The sequence below is a fragment of the Pristis pectinata genome, chromosome 2 (genome assembly GCF_009764475.1).
Source record: "Pristis pectinata isolate sPriPec2 chromosome 2, sPriPec2.1.pri, whole genome shotgun sequence".
Lineage (NCBI taxonomy): Eukaryota > Metazoa > Chordata > Chondrichthyes > Rhinopristiformes > Pristidae > Pristis > Pristis pectinata.
The window spans coordinates 68,216,287-68,238,094 of record NC_067406.1 but is presented as its reverse complement, the minus strand read 5'-3'; the positions used below and the strand labels follow the sequence as shown (position 1 = coordinate 68,238,094).

The window sequence follows — 21,808 nt, the reverse complement described above, 5'->3', positions numbered from 1 at the left end:
TGACCCCATGATCCCCGCAAGGCACCTGTCTTCGCATTCACTTGCATAATTCATTGGCTGGAGAATTTTACCGCTTGAGTGTTTGTCTGTTACTCCCATTTTTCCCTCCTGCTCCAAGACCGTTTATTGCCTTTTACCAGTTGATCTGTTCAACAGCAGCTAGTGATTCATTCACTTCTTGAATACACGGAAATAAAAATTGAAAAATTACGGCCAATTGTTTAGAACTGCAAGCTTAATAACTGTAACATTACAAACAAGTTTCACCCACTTACACCAAATCGACTAAAAAAGTACACCTTCCTAGTTGATTTGAGGTCTAGATGTCGGAGAATGAAGTTGTCCACCTGCGTCTTGACCTACGAATTTATTTTCTTCTTTAATGCACTTTTCATAATGGGTAAGACTATATTACTTTCTGGCTATTTTTATTTGTGCATTTTTTTTACAGTAAGTTAATGGTTTTAATGCAAGAATTATGTTATTCTGCAACACCGAGCAGCATTATTTTCCTGAGGCGAACTTAACTGTTTAGCCCGTTGGATACATTCACTATCCTGCAGCCTCCTGTCACTCACCGGCTGGACCCCTGGGCAAAGCCGCCTGTCACTCACAGCTCACCTGGTCGCGCGCAACAGTTGCGTTGCACGAGGCACAGGTCAGCTCCAAGCAGCAGCACCTCGGCGGGTTGCAGCGGACTCTTCCTGCAACGGATAACACTTGGTGATTATGCCCATCAATTTAAGGACTTCTCTAGTTCTATAACAATTATTGTATTTATTGATAATATTTTCTTTTTGAATAGGTATTCCTTCTAGATATCGGAGAATGAAGTTGTCCACCAGAGTCTTGACCTACGAATTAATTTTTTTCTTTAATGCACTTTTCATAATGGGTAAGACTATATTATGTTCTGGTTATTTTTATTTGTGCATTTTTTTTTACAGTAAGTTAACGGAAATATCAAATTGTATTTCGTCAGGCCAGGTTCATTGCTTGTCTCAAAACATAAAAAAAGGAAAATGTGTACTTTCCTTGATGGTAAGGAGAGAAGTTTAATTTTAAGGTTTGTTATTTTCCTACATAATATCGAATTTCAGTGGTTAGTTTTGAGTAAGGAAAATAGTTTATGCAAAAGGCACTTAAGGACTAATTTTTAAGCATCTTTCCAACAGACTTGCCGCCTCCGACTTGTTTTCTACGTAAAAGGGGCAGACATGTTTTTTGAACCACTAACATCATTCCTCAGAGAAAGCTTTCAAAATAGAATTAAAGCATTTCTCATGTTTATTTTTTCAAGGAATTGTTTCATTGGTGAATTTTAGAACTAATTTTTATCTTCCCAGAACATTGAAATAACTAAAATGTGTTTTTTTTTAAATTGCTGGTTAATTTGCATTATTTTGCCTTGTAATTTGTGTAAAGTTCTCCAAAGTCTGGCAATGACTGTGGAGGAATGTACATGATTGCAGCCATACCTGACTACTTACGCAAGCTGTAATGCAGTGTGGATTGTGTGGCAACACCAGCCTTCTGTGGTATTGCCTGAAGTGTGAAAAGAAGAACATAAGAAAGGAAGAGGAGGCCATTCAGCTCCTCAAGTCCACCCTGATGATCTTGGCTGATCTACTGCACCTTCCTCTTCTGTGGCAGTTCCCCAAAGCTCTCAATTCCCTGATCTACTTCCTCTTTAAATACCCCCAATGATCCAGCCTCCAGAACCCTCCAGTTGCCCTTCCTGCTTGATGGAAATGACAGAGGAGCTAAGCCCAACTCTTCTACTGACTCCAAAGATGACATGCACTTCGATCAAAAACTGGTTGATTGATCTTGTCATCACATTGGGAATCAGATGGTTACGATAGGTTTTCCTTGCTGTCCTCAGTTCTACTCTCATGGCTCCAGCCAAGGGAGTGGAAGCATCATGAGCCTGACTGACTGAAGCAGAAATGTGGGAGATTGTTGTTGCTCAGGATAATCTGACCCATCCACATGAAGTCAAACAAGATATAACAGCTAACTACTGCCACAGCACGTGCAACACAATTAGGTAAGGGGTTAATTCATACTGTAGTGTATTGTGGCTTCTTCTGAACTGTTGGAAGCTGAGCATCACGTCAACTAACCTACCCACTTTGAGATGGAGTATTAAATACTATTTACAATATTGTGGCTAGTCAATCTTCAACTGAAATTGGAAGCAGCTCACCCACATTAAGTTACCATTTTCCTCAACAGCTAGTAGATGCTTGCCACGTACATCAAGAGGCACACACTGACTTGTAAGCCTAGAGGAGTCCAACTCCAGTGACTCTCAAAAAGGTTGACAACATCCAGATTAAAGCAGCCTAACGTAAAGATTCATTCTCACCACTGACATACACAGTGGCTGTAGTGTGTGCCACCTACAAAATCCACTGTGGTTACTCGTTCAGCCTACTCTGACAGCACCTCCCAAACTCACAACCTTTACTGCAAAGGGGAAGTGGTTGAGGCAGGTACAATAACAACATTTAAAAGACGCTTGGACCGGTAAGATGAGATATCTTTATTAGTCACATGTACATCGAAACACACAGTGAAATACGTCTTTTTGCATTACTGAGTATGTGCTGGGGGCAGCCCACAAGTGTCACCACACTTACGGCACCAATATAGCATGCCCACAACTTCCTAACCCATATATGTTCAGAATGTGGGAGGAAACTGGAGCACCCGGAGGAAACCCACACAGACACGGGGAGAATGTACAGGCTCCTTACAGACAGTGGCCAGAATTGAACCGCTACACTACTGTGCTGTACATGGATAGGAAAGGTTTAGAGGTATATGGGCCAAATGCGGGCAAATGGGACTAGTTGAGATGTGAATTCAGGTTGGCATGGACCAGTTGGGCCAAAGGGCCTGTTTCCATTGCTGCATTAGTCTATGACTCTGTGACCCTAAGAGGACAAGGGCACCCAGTGCACCACTGCCTGCAGGTTCCCTCTGATTCGCACATCATCCTGAATTGCAAATATGTCACCAGCCTTTCTTTTCAATGGGTTTAAATCTTGGAAATGCCTACCAACAATACCATGGGAATACCTTCACCTGCACAGCTCACCACCACCTACTCAATGGCAATTAATGGTGGGCAATTAAAGCCAGTAATACCCAGATTTCAGAAAATGAATGAATTATAAAAAAAAGTAGCCAGCCATTGCCATTCCACTCGGTTAAAAAAGACACACTGTTATCAGAAGTACCACCATAAAACAGCAATGTGTTTATAGTGATCAAGGAAATAAATGAATTGTATTTTCAATAATATCTGCTCTTGTTGGGAAGCAATAAAAGTATCAGCAGATGAACTAATGGATGTACAATTGTGCTGGGCACTACTGTAACCCATCAGTCTCTTGCACAGATTGCATAGGTTGGCCTAATGTCTAAGATAAGCATAACCTCATGCTTGTGATCTGGAATAGTTGTCCCTCACTTGCACTTCTCCAGTCCTTCTGAAGATGGACTAAAATAGTTTAGTGTGGCAAGGCTGGATGTTTATTGATAAGCTGAGATGTGAATATACAGACTGATGGATGTAATTAAATTCCACCTTGGTTAAATCAGTTAAGAACCTCCTGAGGATTAAGAGGAAAATATAAATGTGTAGCGGCTGCTACCGCGATGCAAGAATAAAGACACGAGTCTGCAAGCTGTAGAACCAGATTGATTTATTTACCCGCCTTGCGCAGGCCTTTTAAGCGGCGCGGTTCCCGCCCTCCGAAAACGGAAGTGATGTACGCGCTACGTCATCAAAACTTTTCGCGCGCGCAGGTTCTCCCCTGTTGCTCGGGGAAGATGAAGGCCCAGCACCATCTTGGGCCTCGCCGCTCCGACAACGCACGCCCCGACCGCCGAGCCGGTTCGCTTGCACGGACGGCGAGTCGCCACACAACCCCCCCCCCCAGAACCAGCAATGCGGTCCCCAAAGTTCACAGGCTGTGCTAGCCGTCGCTTGGGTGGTCGGCCTCTGCGTTGCGGTGTTGGGACCTCGACTGGTTGTTGTAGGTCTAAATGGGCCGGTTTGAGGCGGTCCGTCGTAGAGACTTCTTCCTTGCCCCCAGTGTCCAAAATAAAGGTGGACCTATTATTTCTGACAACCCAGAACGGCCCCTCGTATGGTCGTTGCAACGGTGCCCGTGGTGTGCCCCTGTGAACGAAAACGAACTTACAGTCTCGTAGTTCCTTGGGCACACAGGATGGGGACTGACCATGTTGCGAAGTGGGAATCGGTGCCAAGCTGCCGAGCCTCTCGCGCAGTCTTCCTAGGACTGCCGCAGGTTGTTCCTCTTGCCCCCTAAGGGCGGGTATGAACTCCCCTGGGATGACCAGGGCGCACCGTACATGAGCTCAGCTGATGAAGCGTGGAGATCCTCCTTGGGGGCAGTGCGTATGCCGAGCAGGACCCAAGGAAGTTCGTCGACCCAGTTAGGACCTTTCAGGCGGGCCATCAGGGCTGATTTCAGATGGCGGTGGAAACGTTCTACCAACCTGTTTGACTGAGGGTGGTAGGCTGTGGTGGTGTGCAGCTGCGTTCCTAGCATGTTCGCTAGTGCAGACCATAGGCTGGAGGTAAACTGGGCACCTCTGAAGTGATGTGGGCTGGAACACCAAAGTGCGAGACCCAAGTTGTGAGCAGCGCCCGGGCGCAGGAATCGGTCGAGATGTCTGAAAGAAGGGTTGCCTCTGGCCACCTTGTGAACCGGTCCACGATGGTAAGGAGGTACCGCACTCCTCTTGAAACAGGCAGGGGACCAACGAGGTCGACGTTAATGTGGTTGAACCTTCTATGGGTAGGCTCGAACTGCTGTGGCGGGATCTTGGTGTGCTGTTGGATTTTTGATGTCTGGCAGTGCGGACAAGTCTTGGCCCACTCACTGACCTATTTGCGCAGGCCATGCCAGACGAACTTGCTGGTGACTAGTTGGACAGTAGATCTGATGGACAGGTGCGCCAACCTGTGTACTGAGTTGAAAACGCGTTTCCGCCAGGCTGCAGGAACTATAGGGCGGGGCTGACCTGTTGCGACGTTGCACAGGAGGGTCCGTTGACCTGGGCCAACTACAAAATCTTGGAGCAGCAGGCCTGAGACTGCGGTTCTGTAACTGGGCAGCTCGTCGTCAGCTTGCTGTGCTTCAGCCAAGACCGTGTAGTCTACACCCAGGGACAGGCTGTGGATGGTCGGTCTGGAGAGCGCGTCAGCAACGACATTGTCCTTTCCAGAGACGTGTTGGATATCCATTGTGAACTCGGAAATGTAGGACAAATGTCGCTGCTGGCGGGCTGACCAGGGATCGGAGACCTTAGAGAAGGCGAAAGACAATGGCTTGTGGTCAGTTAAAGCGGGGAAAGGCCTGCCTTCTAAAAAGTACCGGAAATGCCGGATCGCCAGGTACAGCGCTAGTAATTCTCGATCAAAGGCGCTGTATTTAAGTTCAGGTGGCCTAAGGTGCCTGCTGAAAAATGCCAAGGGTTGCCAATGGCCTTCGATTAGTTGTTCCAGTACCCCACTGACCGCTGTGTTAGATGCGTCCACCGTGAGGGCAGTTAGGACGTCTGTCCTGGGGTGTACCAGCATCGCAGCGTCGGCTAGTGCTTCTTTGGCCTTAACGAAGGCAGCCGTGGGCTCGTCATTCCAGGCGATGTCCTTGCCCTTGCCAGACATCAGCGAGAGCAAAGGGTGCATGATATGGGCTGCTGCAGGGATGAAATGATGGTAAAAGTTGACCATCCCAATGAACTCCTGCAGGCCTTTGACCCTGTTGGGACGGGCAAAGTGGCGGATAGCGTCTACCTTGGCGGGTAGGGGTGTTGCTCCATCGCTGGTGATTCTGTGGCTGAGAAAATCGATAGGGTTGAGGCCGAATTGGCACTTGGCTGGGTTGATAGTAAGGCCGAAATCACTGAGGCGGGAGTACAGTTGGCGGAGGTGGGAAAGGTGTTCTTGGTGGTTATGGCTGGCAATGAGAATGTCATCTAAATAAATGAACACGAAATCCAGGTCGCGGCCTACCATGTCCATCAACCGCTGGAAGGTCTGCGCGGCGTTCTTAAGGCCGAATGGCATTCGAAGGAATTCGAAGAGGCCGAACGGAGTGATAAGCGCAGTTTTGGGGATGTCCGCAGGGTGGACCAGGATTTGGTGGTATCCCGGACGAGATCCACCTTGGAGAAAATGTGGGCCCCGTGTAGGTTTGCCGCGAAGTCCTGGATATGAGGGACAGGGTAGCGGTCTGGGGTGGTGGTGTCGTTCAGCCTGCAATAGTCGTTGCAGGGCCTCCACCTGCCGGTGGCTTTGGGAACCATGTGCAGGGGGGAGGCCCAGGGGCTGTCTGACCTGCGAACGATCCCCAGCTCCTCCATGCGGCGGAACTCCTCCTTCGCCAGGCGGAGCTTGTCTGGAGGTAGTTGTTGTGCTTGAGTGTGAAGGGGCGGCCCTGTCGTAGTGATGTGGTGCCGCACCCTGTGTTTGGGCATCGAATTCATGAACTGAGGTGCCAGAACCGATGGGAACTCAGCTAGGAGCTTGGTGAACTCGTTGCTAGACAGGGAAATGGAGTCCAGGCGTGGGGCTGGTAGGCTGGCTTCTCCCAGAGAGCAAGTTTGGAAGGTTCTGGAGTGCACTAGCTGTTTCCCTCGTAGGTCGACTAACAGGTTGTGGGCCCGGAGGAAGTCGGCTCCCAGGAGTGGCTGGGTGACGGCGGCAAGGGTAAAGTTCCAGGTAAAACGGCTGTTGTCGAATTGTAATTATAATCGAAAGTTCGTATTGTTGTGCCGTTTGTGGCTTTGAGGACGGGTCCCCGTTGCCTACTGCGAGTGTCGCGGCCAGTTGGAGGTAAAACACTGACCTCTGCTCCAGTATCGACAAGGAAGCGACGTCCGGACTGCTTGTCCCAAACAAATAGGAGACTGTGTTGGTGGCCAGCTGCCGTAGCCATCAGTGGCGACTGGCCCTGGTGTTACCCTGAAACTTGCAGGGTGGGCGGCATCAACGGGCGTCCGCGCCCCACCTCTGATGGTAGAAACACAGTAGGTCGTCAGTGTTGTCGTCTGTGTTTCTGGGGTGTGGTCGCTCGGCTGCTGGGACTGGTTTAGGTAGGCGTTGGGCACATGGTCTGGCGATTTGGCCGACGGACGAACCGCTCTTGCGTTTGGCCCTCCACAGGACATCTGTCTGGGCGGCTACCTCACGTGGGTTGCTGAAGTCGGCGTCGGCCAACAGCAGGTGAATGTTGTCGAGTAGCTGTTCAAGGAAGGCCTGCTCGAACATTAGGCAGGGCTTGTGTCCCTCAGCCAAGGCCAACATCTCGTTCATCAGGGCCGATGGAGATCTGTCCCCCAGGCTGTCGAGATGAAGCAGGTGGGCGGCGCACTCACGACGGGAGAGGCCAAAGGTCTGAATGAGAAGGGCCTTGAAAGTCGGGTACTTATCTTCCTCCGGAGGAGACTGGATGAAGTCTCCGACCAGGGCAACAGTCTCCTGGTCCAGGGAGCTGACCACGTGGTAGTACTGTGTGGAGTCGGAGGTGATCTGCCGCAGTTGGAACTGGGCTTCGGCCTGGTCGAACCACACGTGGGGCCAAAGCATCCAAAAGGTGGGCAGCTTGAGCGCCACTGCGTTGGCTGCTGCGTTGTCGGTCATTGTGTGGCTCCAAAATCCGTTTGGACCATCGGGGTTACCAATGTAGTGGCTGCTACCGCAATGCGAGAATAAAGACATGAGTCTGCAAGCTGTAGAACAAGACTGATTTATTTACCCGCCTTGTGTGGGCCTTTTAAGTGGCGCGGTTCCTGCCCTCCCAAAACGGAAATGACATATGCGCTACATCATCAAAACTTTTCACGCGCACGGGTTCTCCCCCGTCGCTCGGGGAAGACGAAGGCCCAGCGCCATCTTGGGCCTCGCCGCTCAGACGACGTGCGCCCCGACCGCCGAGCCGGTTCGCTTGTGCGGAAGGTGAGTCGCCACAAATGCACTACATCACACATTACCTCGTTTTAGTGGATTGAATGAACTGCTAAGCCTTCTCATTTAACAATTTAACCAGTTCTGGATTTGAATTGACTATCTATGGTAGAGTTTGGAAAATTAAGTTCTTGAGGGATTCTGAGAGGGGGGATGTGCACAAAATGTTTCCTCTTGTGGGAAAATGGAGAATTAGGTGTCGATGTTTAAAATAAAGGCTCGCACATTTTAGGCAGGGATGTGGTAAAACAAAATTCCCTTTGAGGGTGGTGAGTTTTTGGGGCTTTCTTCCTCAAAGATCAGTAGAGACAGAGTCTTCGAGTTTTTTTAAAGGCAGAGCTAGATAGATATTTAATAAACAAGGGGTGAAATTTACTGCATGTAGATTGGAATGCAAAGTTGAAGTCACAGTCAGATCAGTCATAATCTTTGATTATGACTGATCTGACTTTAACTTCAATTTTGCATCCTAAGTGGTACAAGCAGCTTGAGGGGCTGGGTGGTCTACTCCTGTTCCTAATTCATATGTTTGTATAGTTAAAGAGTAGAGAAACTACTGGACTAGTAATGCAGAAATGAGTTTGAATCCCACCAGGACAGATTGGAAGTATACATTTAATTAATCTGAAATTAAAAGCTAACGACTGTAAAACTATTGCTTTGTTGTAAAGAACTATTTTGTTCACTCATGTCCTTCAGGGAAGGTAATCTGCCATCCTAACTAGGTTTGAACAATATACAACTCCAAATAAACCTGTGTGGTTGACTAAACAGGAACTTGATTATTGTTTGAACAGGTACTGAGTCAGCAGATGGAAGATATGCTCAAATGCTGTTTAAGAATTTATTTGAAGATTATACAGATGCACTCAGGCCTGTAGAAGATACAGATCTAGCACTGAATGTCACTCTGAAGGTCACCCTCTCACAAATTAAAGATATGGTAAGATCTGCTTCGATAGCTCTTTCTATAAATTCTCATAAAAGTACTTCATCTTTCAAGATACAGTTCCACAGGATTACTTGTCTCTCTGTTTCCCTACCCAAGTGGTCACTGTTCACCGTGAAGCTTGATAGTAAGTGCCAACGGCTTGTTCATTTATCAAGTTTCACTGCTGATTGGTCAATTGGGCACAGGATTTTCCATTCTCCGGCCTAATGGTGCTGAGAGCCTAACATTGCAGCACCCCTCCTAGCCACTGTGAACCAGAGGGTGATGTCTGGATCACTGTAATCAACATGCATATGTGTAAATCCCAAAGTTACTTCATTTATGTGGGCTAATGATGGTGAACAATGACAATTTAGGCTTCGTTACTCTTCAATACTCTGCAAAATGCAGGTTAATAAATGTGCTCACGCATGTTTTGTTAATTGGATTTTCAACTGCAATTGAAAAGGAGACTTAACTGCTAATTAATTTGTGTCATTGTTGGATGGATCCAACAGTATTAATGGTAGAATGCTGCTAAAGTCCTGATCCAGACAGTAAGGACCACGAAAGCTAAATACTGTGGCTGTTTAAAAAATCTGAAATACAGACAGAAGTATTAGAAATTCTCAACTGATGAGGCAGCATCTATAGTGAAAGAAACAGAGTTAATGTCAATAGATTCAGTGTCTTTTTCATCAGAATAGATAGGCCAGTATAAATTGCCCCTGGTGTGTGGGTGAGTGGTAGAATTTGGAGGGAGAGAATGAAAATGTGGGCAGAATAATAAAAAAAAGATTAACGTAGGATTAATATAAATGGGTGATTGATTATCAGCATGGATTCAGTGGGCCAAAGTCTATTTCCAAGTTTTGTCTCTCTAAGAGCAGTAAGAATACCAGTTAGAGTGTTTGAAGAAGGCTTCCATCCATTGATTATGCCTTACTGATATTGGCTATTAGAAAATGTAGTCTGCAGAGTTGAACATAGATTCAGAGGTAAGGATAATTGTGAAGAAGAGGGTATATGAAGTGTGATGAGGAACGTAAATATATTTTGTAGTGGTATTTGATTTAAGTTTGTTATTATGATTTATGAGATTATATTTCTTGCACATAGGATGAAAGGAACCAAATTCTGACTGCTTACCTTTGGATTCGACAAATCTGGTTTGATGCTTTCCTCAAGTGGGATCGAGACAAGTATGATGGACTTGATGCTATTCGAATACCTAGTAGTTCTGTATGGAGACCTGATATTGTTCTGTATAACAAGTATGTGGAATGCCATCAATTGCTGAACATATTTCATTTTTAAATCATAGTTTATTAGAAATTTAATACCACAGTCTCCTGATATTGTACTTCCGTTTATATTAAAAGGAGTTATTTTGTTCAAGTTCACACGGACAATCTTCATTTTCCTGCATATGTATGTAGGTTCAGGTTAATTTATTGATGGTTATGCTGGTTTTGTATGAATGAATCTGTTTTGCAGAAAACTTTGTGCTGGCCCAGAGTTCTGTGATTTTATTGGTCCTAAGCTTTACGTAAAACTAGAAATTTACATCACAGTTCTGAGGTTTGAATGTAAGGGGCTAACCTTTAGGTCCTTTTTTTTGTGTGGTCTACTGACTTATACGGGCATGGTCCTCTTTCATCTCTGCTTGAATCCCTACTTTCTTATTCCCTTCTTCTGCAGGTCTCAGCCTCCTCTCTCCTGTTGTGCTTTTGGTTTCCCGGTAGCCCTTCTGCAGCTTGTTGTCTGTGTTCAGTGCATGTGTTTGGTGGAACGGGCATTTGATATTAAAACTGTTACATTCTGGGAAACTGTAGTTACTGATGGGGTTATCCCATATAGGATAACTGTACAGTACAGAATAATTCATAAAACTGCCTAATGTGCTTCAGTCATGAAGTGTAAGATTTGTTTTTGCAATATCAGCAAGACAAGCCACAGCCAGATCATGCTGGTGCATTGCTCATTGATCTGTGTCCAGTTTTGTAGATTGGCTGAATAATTGGCGTAAGCTCTCAATTGTTCTGATTGTGTTCTAACAGTGAAGCTAACAGATAATGCAAAGTCTGGATCATAATTCAGACTTAACAGGCGCAGGCAATAAAAATCTATTCAATATCTTTGCTTTTTAGTTTGTCCTTCATTGAATCACTGACCTTCCCTCTCAGGAGTCCCACTTCATATATAAATAATGCACTTTTGCTGATTGATTTGTGGAATTCTCTAAAGCTCCATTTAATGCCTTCTTGTGATTCTCTTTTTTGTAGTCCCTTCTCGGATGCCTTTTCCTTTATTTAACATTATTCCATTATTCTTTTTTTTCTTATTTTTATCATCCTTCTGAGCCCTATGTGACATCTTCTTCAATTTTGGTAATTTTAAAACTTTTTTTAATCCATAACAATATTGTGCTTGTAGATGCTGGAAATCTGAAATAAAAATATTATGCTTGAAATTTGTTTTGTTAATATCGCATATTTCTCTAACCTTTTTGACCATTTGTGATTAGTAGTTCTCTTTGCCATTCCACTTTAACTCTAACCTTCTTACTAGAATCTTCTTTATTCCCGTTTGCTGTCCATGTTTAAATATTAAACTCTTCCACTTTCTAGTTGAATTTTTAAACCTTACCTATTGTCATCACTGCTCCTGATTAGCTTGCCCACATTTAACTCACTGACCTATTAATTTTAGTGCTCTTTACTAGATTTAGCACTGCCTTTTGCTGTGAAGGCGTACTGGTTCATGGACTCTTGTACCTGGTATTGGAAATTTCATTCCCTGTGTAAGAGATCAAATTATGAATATCTAGAAGAATTCTTACCTTCACCAATACCACCGATCCTTCACATTTACCAATTTTGTCTCCTAAAAAAGTATTGTCAATATGTTTTGCTTTCATTGGTAAATTAAATTAAATTGGCAAATTAAATTGGTTTATTATTGTCACATGTAATGAGGTACAGTGAAAAAGTTCGTTTTGCATGCCATCCATACAGATCATTTCATCACATCAGTACCTTGGTAGTACAAGGGTAAAGCAATAACAGAACACAGAATATAGTGTTACAGTTACAGAGGAAGTGCAGTGCAGATAGACACTAAGGTGCAAGGCCATGACAGCGTAGATTGTGAGGGTCAAGAGTTCATCCATTCCATCTATCAGTTCCAGCCAGATTCCAGTGAACAGCCAGATTTTTTTTTATGATACCTGTTAATTCTGTATCATGAGATAATTGCTTCTAATTTCTCCAGCGTACTTCCAAACTCTTGATAAGTGTTTCACCTTTTTGTTTGATTTTAAACCACTCAGCAATGATATTATTGAATTTTTCTCATGAAGGTGTATTTTTGTAACCAACTGTAAGTTCTGTTGGTAACTTATTTCAGAGCTGATGATGAATCTACTGGATCCATGGAGACTAATGTGGTCTTAAGATACGATGGGCAGATTACGTGGGACTCGCCAGCGATTACCAAGAGCTCGTGTGTCGTAGATGTGGCATACTTCCCATTTGATGATCAGAGGTGTAACCTTACTTTTGGCTCGTGGACATACAATGGAAATCAGGTTGACATCACGAATGGACTTGATAGTGGAGACCTGACTGATTTTGTGGAGAATGTAGAATGGGAAGTACATGGAATGCCAGCAACAAAAAATGTGATCACATATGGCTGTTGTTCAGACCCATACCCAGATGTCACATACACATTAATTCTCAAAAGGAGGTCTTCTTTCTACATTTTTAACTTGTTGATCCCATGTGTAATGATCTCGTTCCTAGCTCCATTAGGATTTTACCTACCAGCTGACTCTGGAGAGAAGGTGTCACTTGGTGTGACAGTACTGCTGGCACTGACTGTGTTTCAGCTGATGGTTGCAGAAAGTATGCCTCCATCTGAAAGTGTTCCATTGATTGGTAAGTGACTATTCTAGAGTGCTGTTAACGTTCTCAGTAAAATGTTCTGCCAAGAATTATCTACTCAGAACTAAGCTGTGCATACATTTTGCAGTTTGTTAGTTTCCATAAAGGTAGAATCTCTCAGACTAAACCAGGTTTGAAAGAAAGTTGTGGCAGTTTAGGTTTTGGAGTTAACCTTTCAAGTGAAGCTTGTATGTGTGGAGTCATTGCATTTGTTTTTCGATAAACCTTGCAGAATCTGCACATAGCTATTTACATCTAATCTTAACTGAACAGTGCTTATAGAAGGTTCTGTTCTTTGGGCTTCTCATGCTGTACTTTGGCAGTAATATTATCTTTGCACGTAAGTACACTCTGCCAAAGTCACAGCAATGGAACAGGCTAAAACATGATGAAATTAACTCCAAATATTCCTATCTTACACTTCTTTCAGTGAAATGGATTGTTTTTCCCTGTAGTAGTCTAGATTTGGCCCAGTGGGACCTGCACTCACAGCTAAGTTACACAAACTCCCAAACTTGGCTCGTACAGATCCCTTCTCACTGAGCGTATGCTGGGTCTGATTGGCAAGAACCTCAGCAGTGCTGTGGCCTCATGAGTTATAATTTGGTCACCTGACTGAGCCAGAACAAGCCCTCCCGGTGAAACCATTGAGAAATCCTTTGACAGATGCCCTGATCATGCTCTCAGCTTTGCTTCCTGTCAGTTGTCAATTTTTCACAGCAGTTCTTAATGTCCCTGCAAAATCCGGTCCAATCTTTTTCTGCCTGTACACAGTGCGATTGACGATACATTGGGGTATTAGAGTCAACAGGTCAATTTGCAACACTGCAATAAACATGAGTGGAGATTTTTCCTCTTCTCCAACACAAGATATAGGAGTCTGAGGACACGTACCACCAGGCTTAAGGACAGCTTCTACCCCACTGTGATAAGACTATTGAACGGTTCCCTTATATGATGAGATGGACTCTGACCTCATGATCTACCTTGTTGTGACCTTGCACCTTATTGCACTGCACTTTCTCTGTAGCTGTGACACTTTACTCTGTACTGTTATTGTTTTTATCTGTACTACCTCAATGTACTCTGTACTAACTCAATGTAACTGCCCTGTGTAATGAATTGACCTGTATGACCGGTATGCAAGATGAGTTTTTCACTGTACCTCAGTACAAGTGACAATAATAAACCAATACCACTGTGAAGAAGTATGCTGTTCTAACACCCATGGCCTGCGCACAGGGTATTCTGCTTCCCTAACCACAAACATATGTCATCCAGGGAAGGATTAGTGATCATCCAGAAATATGCCCTTATAATATAATCTTTGTTCAAATGTGCCCATTTAAACTTTAATCCGTGACACATGGCATATTAAATTTAAACAGAAGTCCTTTGAGGATAATGATCAACTAGTCACCTATCAACTTTCTGAATTGCTATTCACCTGCATTCACCTACTGGGTAGGGTGGAGCTCTGGATAACACTGTCAGCGAGCTGGCAAGAAGATAGTGTTGAATGAAAGGGCTGAAGGGGTTTCTGCTTATTTTGGTCCTCAAGCAATGACCGCCATCAATCTGTGTGTGACTGAATTGGAAATTGTTCCGTTGCCACAGGGCGATTTGCAATTGGAATTGCCAGGTCAAATTTCTGAAATGGCTGCAATCACATTTCTCTTCTGAAATAGGAGGCTTTTCCCTTCAGAATTCCTTCTTCTCAGAACACCTCGTCTAAATTTCTCTTCAACCTTCTGTCTCGAAACTTAACTAAAGGCTTTTATTCCTGGCACCGTTCCAATAAACTACTTCTGCTTCATCTCAAGGCTTTGAATAGAAGAATTGTAAGTGTTTGAAATTCTCTATCTTAAAGGGCTGTATATGCTTAGTAATTTAGTAAAATCATGACTGATAAGAGTTTAGGTGCTTGAAGTGATTGAGGGATATGAGAATTGGGTATGAAATTGTACTTGAGATGCAGGATCAGTTATGCTCTTGGTGAATGATCGAACAAGCCTCAGGGGCCATTTGGCCTATTCTTGCCTCGATTGCTTATATCCTTTTCTTCCTTGTGTTCTGGCACCGACAATGGGCCACAATATTCCAGCAATGGTCTAATCACTGTTTTATAAATAATTTACATGACTACTTTACTTTTGTACTCTCTGTCTATGTGTACAAAGTGCAACATATCGTATGCATTTTTAATACAATTCTCACCTTGTCCTTCAAAAACTTGTTCACATTTAACTACAGATCGTGCTGTTCCTGTAGCTCTTTCAGAATTGTATAGCTCAGTCATACTGTCTTTCTTACTTGCCAAGATGAATCATTGTGCACCGCTGTGTGAAATTTTATTTGCCACGTCTGCCTATTTCACCAGTCTGCTACATCAGTCTTCATTCTTTACAATGCTTCTGAATTTCGTGTCACCTGGAAATTAAGCCTCATAACCCCACTTGCAGGTCATAAGTGGTCTGGATTTTACTGTAACAACAATGACTAGTCTCCTGTTCACACCACTGTTAAAGTGAGAGACAGTCAGCAACTTCTGGTGACTGAACACAGAGTTAGATTCAAACATTGGGAAAACTCGGTGGGTTTTCTGCTACTTCAAGAGCTATGACAAGATGGTGATTTAGAAACTGTTCTATGCCCGGCTAGATTGTTGCATGACTGTTGCGCCACACACCAGTGATTGTTTCAATTATGGGCTCGAGACATACTGCTGAATGGCTGTTGCACGTTTTCCTTTATTCACTGCAGTGTGTGTAATTAAAATGGGTCTAGGGCCAGGGCCAGGCTTGGGGGATGAGACTTTGGGTGGCAGTCGGGACCTGATCAAGACTTTTTGAGGGTGTGGAGTGGTTGGTCATGGTGATTGACTGGAAGTTTGCACCTTGTCAGGAGGAGATGAGGATTGGGGAGTTAGGGACCTGGGTCAATCAGAGGCTTTGGTGGGTAGTGCAGTGGGCAGGTGGAAGGATTGGTATAATTTCTACAGTGGGGATACAGAAGGCTGACAGAAGAAGTAGAGGTAAGTGAAGGATTTACCTGTAGTGGGTTATCCAGTTCAGAACTACATGGTGGCTCTTGAAGTGATCAACAATAGGTGCACCCAGGACAATGTGCACTACTTGCCTAAGCAACACTTCACTGGGGATTGAAGTCATTTGATGCATGTCTGATACAGAAACTGCAAGGGTGACTCTTGACGAAAAGTGCTCTGTCAGCTTCCAGGCTGGTATGAACTCACAGAAGACAAGGAAATAGAAGCAGGAGTAGGTCATCGGGCCCCTCAATCCCACCCCACCATTCAATATGATTATTGCTAATCTACGCTGGCCTCAACTCCTGTGCCAGTTCTCCATAATCTTCAATTCCTCGACCTTTCAAATATTTATCCATCTCCGCCTTAAATAGTTCTAATGATCCAGCTTCCACCACCCTTGGGGGCAGAGAATTCCAGTGATTTACTGCCCTCTGGGAGAAAAAGTTTCCATGGGCCTGTTTTAAATGACCAGCCCCTTATTTTGCAGCTATGTTACACCAGTGACTCTCCCACTAGTGAAACATCTCTAGCCTGTCAAGTTCCTTTAGATCTTGCATGTTTTAAGCTCCAAGGAATACAGACCCAAACTGTCTAGCCTCTCTCAAAAGGACACCCCTCTCATCCCAGGAGTTAGCCTGGTGAACCTATTTGAACCGACTACAATGCTATTGTACCCTTTCCTTTTAGGCAAGGGAACCAAATCTGTGTACAGTATTCCAGGTGTGGCTGCAGCAACACCCTTGTTCAACTGCAACAAAACCTCCCAATTCGTAATCATCAACCCTTTTGCAATAAAGAGCAACGTGCCGCTTGCCTTCTTAACTGCTTGTAGGGCCTGCCTGCTATCTAGAACACTCGATCCCTCTGAGCTTTGCTCACATGCAGTCTCTCTCTATTTAAATAATAATCTGCCTTTTGATTCCTCTTGCTGAAATTCATGACCACACTTTTCCACATTAAACTTCATTTACCAAGTTTACACCCACTCACTCAATCTATCTATGCATCTCTCAATGCATCTGGAGAGGATGTTTTCTGTGGTGCATCGATAGAAACTGATGAGGGTCAACAGGGACATGCCAGATTTCCTTAGCCTTCTGATAGTAAACAATTGACGGCCAAGAACCGATCTAGACGTGCTTCTCCAGTCTGAGAAGGACCCATTTATTCCAACTCTTTGTTTTCTATGTGATAGCCAGTTTTCAATCCAATATTCATTATAATGTTCTGGTTTTAAAAAAAAGTTTTCAGATGTTCAATTTCAAACTCTACATTTATGAATTTTTAGGCTGATGTGTTGGTCAGACATGAAGTTGCTGTCCTCTGTGATTATGTATGAAATATGCTAAGCAGAAAAAGTTGTGTCCCATTCCTTCCAGTTTGATGAAATTGTTAACACTGCATCAGTTCCTAATTACTGTCAAATGACCCATTGCATTGAAACTCTTTATTTATTTTTGGCGATAACACATGAATTTCACTGTCTGTGGGATGTCCTGAAATCATGAAGGGCACTAAGCAAGTGCAAGTGTTTCTTATTTTTTTGTTTACTCTTGCTGTCAGTGATAATCTTTTAGCACAAAAATGTGAATTAACAACATTGATTTCCAGCAAAGATTTCTTATTCTTTGCATCTTAGATGGATTAACTAACATTATACAAGGTAAAATGGGCTCATTCTTTGCATGTTATGAATATAGAAGTTGTATTGTAGAGAAGGGTAATTTCAAGCAATCTATTTTGGCTGCGTTATACATTTTGTTCAAAATCGATGGCTTCACTTTAAGACTGACCACATCCTTCCAACAGTATACGTGACAGTTCAGTAAATGCTTTCTTGGCCTCAAAACATCGACGCAACACAGTTTTGAATTTTTCTTCATAACCAGAATAGAAAGAGCATTTAAAATTAGAATAAAATAAATGTATGCATGTAGTGCCTTTCCCTACCAAAAATGCTTTCCAGCCATTGAAGCACTTTAAGTCAATCACTGTTATAATGTGAAACACATTGTGGACAGTTTGTATGCAGCGAGTTCCTTTATGCTGCGATGTGGTAATAACTAGATACATTGTTTTAATTATTTTGATTGAGAGTTTAAATATTAAACTGTTTTAGTTTGTGCTTTATTTAATATCATTATGCCTTTGACTTAAACAGTATTTTTTGCTCTTTGAACATAAATTATTTGTTAAATATCACTGTTTATTAGAGAGCCAAAACACTAAAGTGTTTAATGAAGATGATTCCATTATATCATGGATAAACTTCAATTCAGTTGCCCATGGGTCATAAGGTTGTTTTAATTTTCTCCATCTTGAATGTCACAGTTTAATTTCTTCTACTTACTAATTTTAGCACACTTTATATGTTTAAACTGTTACTGTGATGCAAGTTGTTTTATTTACCTCTGTCTTAATGATTGTATTGCAGTAATTCAGGAATTCAATTTGAAAAAGCTAAGCAGCATGCTATAAAAGGGGGAGGGAGGAAACTAAACTAAGTTGCATTGATTTTAGACTAAACTGCCCTCGCACATCAATAACTTGGATTTATATATTGGTTTTAACAAAGCAAAACATCTTCCAGAGAGCTGACAAACAAATTTGACATTGTGAGCAACCTGAGGAAATGGTAGGCCAGATGATCAAAATCATGTTTAAGAGTTGGTTTTCAAGTGAGTTGTCAAGACGGGTTTAGTGTTTAGCTGGACTGATTCTCTCCTTCAGCCCCCCCAGTCACCCATTTTCATCTCCTCTCTGCTTCATGGTTCCATCCACCGACTACCCACATACTTCACCCACCAGAGCCCCTCCCCCATCTGGTTCCATCTGCCTTTCATCTCTCCCTTAATGGTTCCCATTATCACCTGAGAAACAAAGGAATGCATCTGCTGGAATCTAGATGAAAAACATGATGATGCTGGAGGTCCTGAGAAGGGTCCTGACCTGAAAAGTTGACCCCCTGCTTTTCTCCACAGATATTGCCTGGCCTGCCAAGCTCCTCCGGCATCATTGTGTTTTTCATCCCATTATCACCTTCCTTATCGGATTTCAGATTTGTAGCCTCTTGAGTCCCACATCACCCTCTAGCCTCTGTCACAACCTTCACCCTGCCCTCCCCCTACCTGGCTCTATCTGCTTTTTATTCCTTGTCCGCTTCCACCAATCACACACCTGCCTGTCTCCCAACTCTGCCCCTCACCCTTTCCCACGTGTCTCTTGCTGCCCATCGTCCCTCACCCCTCCTTGGTCCACCTAACACCTACCAGCCCCCGTTGGAATGAGCCACGTGGGGGGAAGAGAGGGTGAAGGTGGAGACGGAGGCTGGAGGGTGATGAGCAAAGGCTACAAGTACCAGAATCTGATGAGTAAGGAAGGTGATGATGGGAACCATGAAGGGAGAGGTGAAGGGCAGATGGAGCCAGATGGGGCGGGGGTCCACTGGGTGAAGTATGGGTTTAATGGGTGGATGGAACCAGGATGGAGAGGGGGGATGAAAAAGGGCAAAGGGCAGCTAGAGCAGAGATTCAGTCCAGCTAAGCACTAAACCCATCTTGAATACCTACTTGAAAACCAGCTCTTTATACCGGCTATCCTTTCTCTTCACTCTCAGTCCTGACGCAAGGTCTCGACCTGAAACATTGACAATTCCTTTCCATCCACAGATGCAGCTCAACTCGCTGAGTTCTTCCAGCAGATTCTTTGCTCTAAAGCTCTGCTCATCTAGTTAAGCGTTCTGATAGCTTTTTAGGGATTGAGAGGTGTTGGTTACGTAGAAGAGCAAGCATATGGAAATTCACGGTGGTTTCAAAAACAGTCGAGGAAAAACAATATGGTAATAGAAAGAGTGAAGAACAAGTATCTTTTTGGGGACATCAATAGTAATGATTCAGGAGCACAAAGAGAACCCATTACATGAGATGGAGTTTCTATAAGTGATGAATAAGAATGAAATCAGGTGAATAAGCCTCATCCAGATGGACAATTGGAAAGGGGAGGTGGAGAAGGCTGTGTGGTCAACTCTGTCAAAGGCTGCCAACTAGTTGAGAAGGAGCTGTCACATCTCATGCCAGATGCTGTGCTTTTTGTTGTACCTAGTGTGGCTATTTTGGTAGACCCCCGTAAGGGATTTTAAAGAATTTTGATGATATTGTCTCCAATATTTAGAACCCTAACTATGAAGACAAAAGAAGATGCACATATAGGGTCTCGACTTGAAATGTCAACTTACACCTTTAGCCTCCACAGATGCTGTTTGACCCGCTGAGTTCTTCCAGCGTTCTGTTTTGTTTAGGGCACTGAGTTAGAAACACAGATGTAGTCCTGTGATTACCTAATTTATATAGTTTATATTGCCTAGTTTATATAGTGAATAGTCACCGTAAGGACCAAAACATTGCAGACACAGTCTGAGATGAATTAGATGACGTTGGCTGGGGCAATATTACAGGTGTTTAGATCCCATCACATCCTGGTTACATTAGGAAAATTATCTAATGTATTGATAACTGCAGCTGGTTTTGGCAGTGACTTGTGACATTAGATGAGCAAATTCTGATGATGCTCTTGATGTAAATAAAAGTGGCACTAATTACTGGATAATTTCAAAATCTACTCGCTCCAGTGTACACATGGACATGGCATTGGAAAGTGGTGGCTTTCAAGGAGAAGTCTGAGACAAAATCCATGTCTTTGAGAGAGAGGAAGGAGGTAACTGGCAAGAAACAGCAAAGCAAATAAAAAGCAAAACTCGGTTTTCAGTGAAGGGGAGACATGGATGGATTGTGCTGGCAGAATAAGAGAAAATATGTACATAATGATTTGGCTTCCTTAAATTTGGGGGAATTAGTTGAATAAATTCAGTTTTTTTTTGGTGTTCAATGGAATATCTTTCACACATTACCACTAGATGCAACAGATTTAATGAGAAAAAAATGTTTTTTTAAAATTCTGTGCATAATCTTGAAGGAAATATTGTGATTAGATCATTCTGTTTATTTTTCAGGTAAATACTACATAGCAACAATGACAATGATCACTGCCTCCACTGCACTGACAATTTTCATCATGAATATTCACCACTGTGGGCCAGAAGCCAAGCCAGTTCCAAAATGGGCAAAGGTGATCATATTGCAGTACATGTCAAAGATCTTTTTTGTGTATGACATTGGTGAAACCTGCACATTGGTGCAAAAGAAAGATGAAAAAAAGAACTGTAAACTGCAGACGGATAATTCCAAAACAAATGTGAAATTTAGAAAAGAGAAAGACTTAACAATAAAGGACCAGCTTTCTAAAAACTGCCAATGTAACAACACAATGCTGAAAGAAGATTCTGCACTGTCTGTGATACCAGTGCATCGATGTCCAGTTTGCAACCACAGAGAAAGTAATGGACATTTTGAAGGAAGCATAGGGAATAGTTGTGCCAGTGAAGAGGATCTTAACATGTCCTCTTGTTTCTGTTACTTACATAGAGGCAGGGTGGCAAGAAACATTGAATTTATAGCCAATTGTTTTAGAGAGCAAAAAGCAACGAATGCAAAATCTGCAGAGTGGAAAAAAGTGGCTAAAGTAATGGATCGTTTCTTCATGTGGATTTTCTTTGTCATGGTGTTCTTTATGAGCATTTTAATTGTAGGAAAGGCAACATGATTTTATTTTGACATGCATTATATAATGTTTAATTGCTTAGTCAATTATAATTCCAGTAGTAATGTAGTTTCATATGTGGGTGCTAGTGAAATTTGGAAATGGAATAACCCTTTAAGTCTCTTAAAGTAATAGGTCCATGAAGTTTTAAGTTATTTCTCTGAATCTGAATTTAGGGCATGTAGAATCCATCTGCAAACACTTTCTTCAGCTGT

General features: G+C 43.2%; 1 protein-coding gene across 1 annotated transcript; it reads left to right on the top strand.

The window, feature by feature from the left end:
* Positions 1 to 1,949: 1,949 nt before the first annotated feature.
* chrna9a (cholinergic receptor, nicotinic, alpha 9a) lies at positions 1,950 to 21,596 on the top strand. The gene is given in 6 exon segments (XM_052040337.1): positions 1,950 to 2,050; positions 8,786 to 8,954; positions 10,062 to 10,216; positions 12,351 to 12,883; positions 20,947 to 21,156; positions 21,298 to 21,596. Coding segments are annotated over 6 exon segments (1,467 nt in total).
* The last annotated feature ends 212 nt before the right edge of the window (positions 21,597 to 21,808 follow it).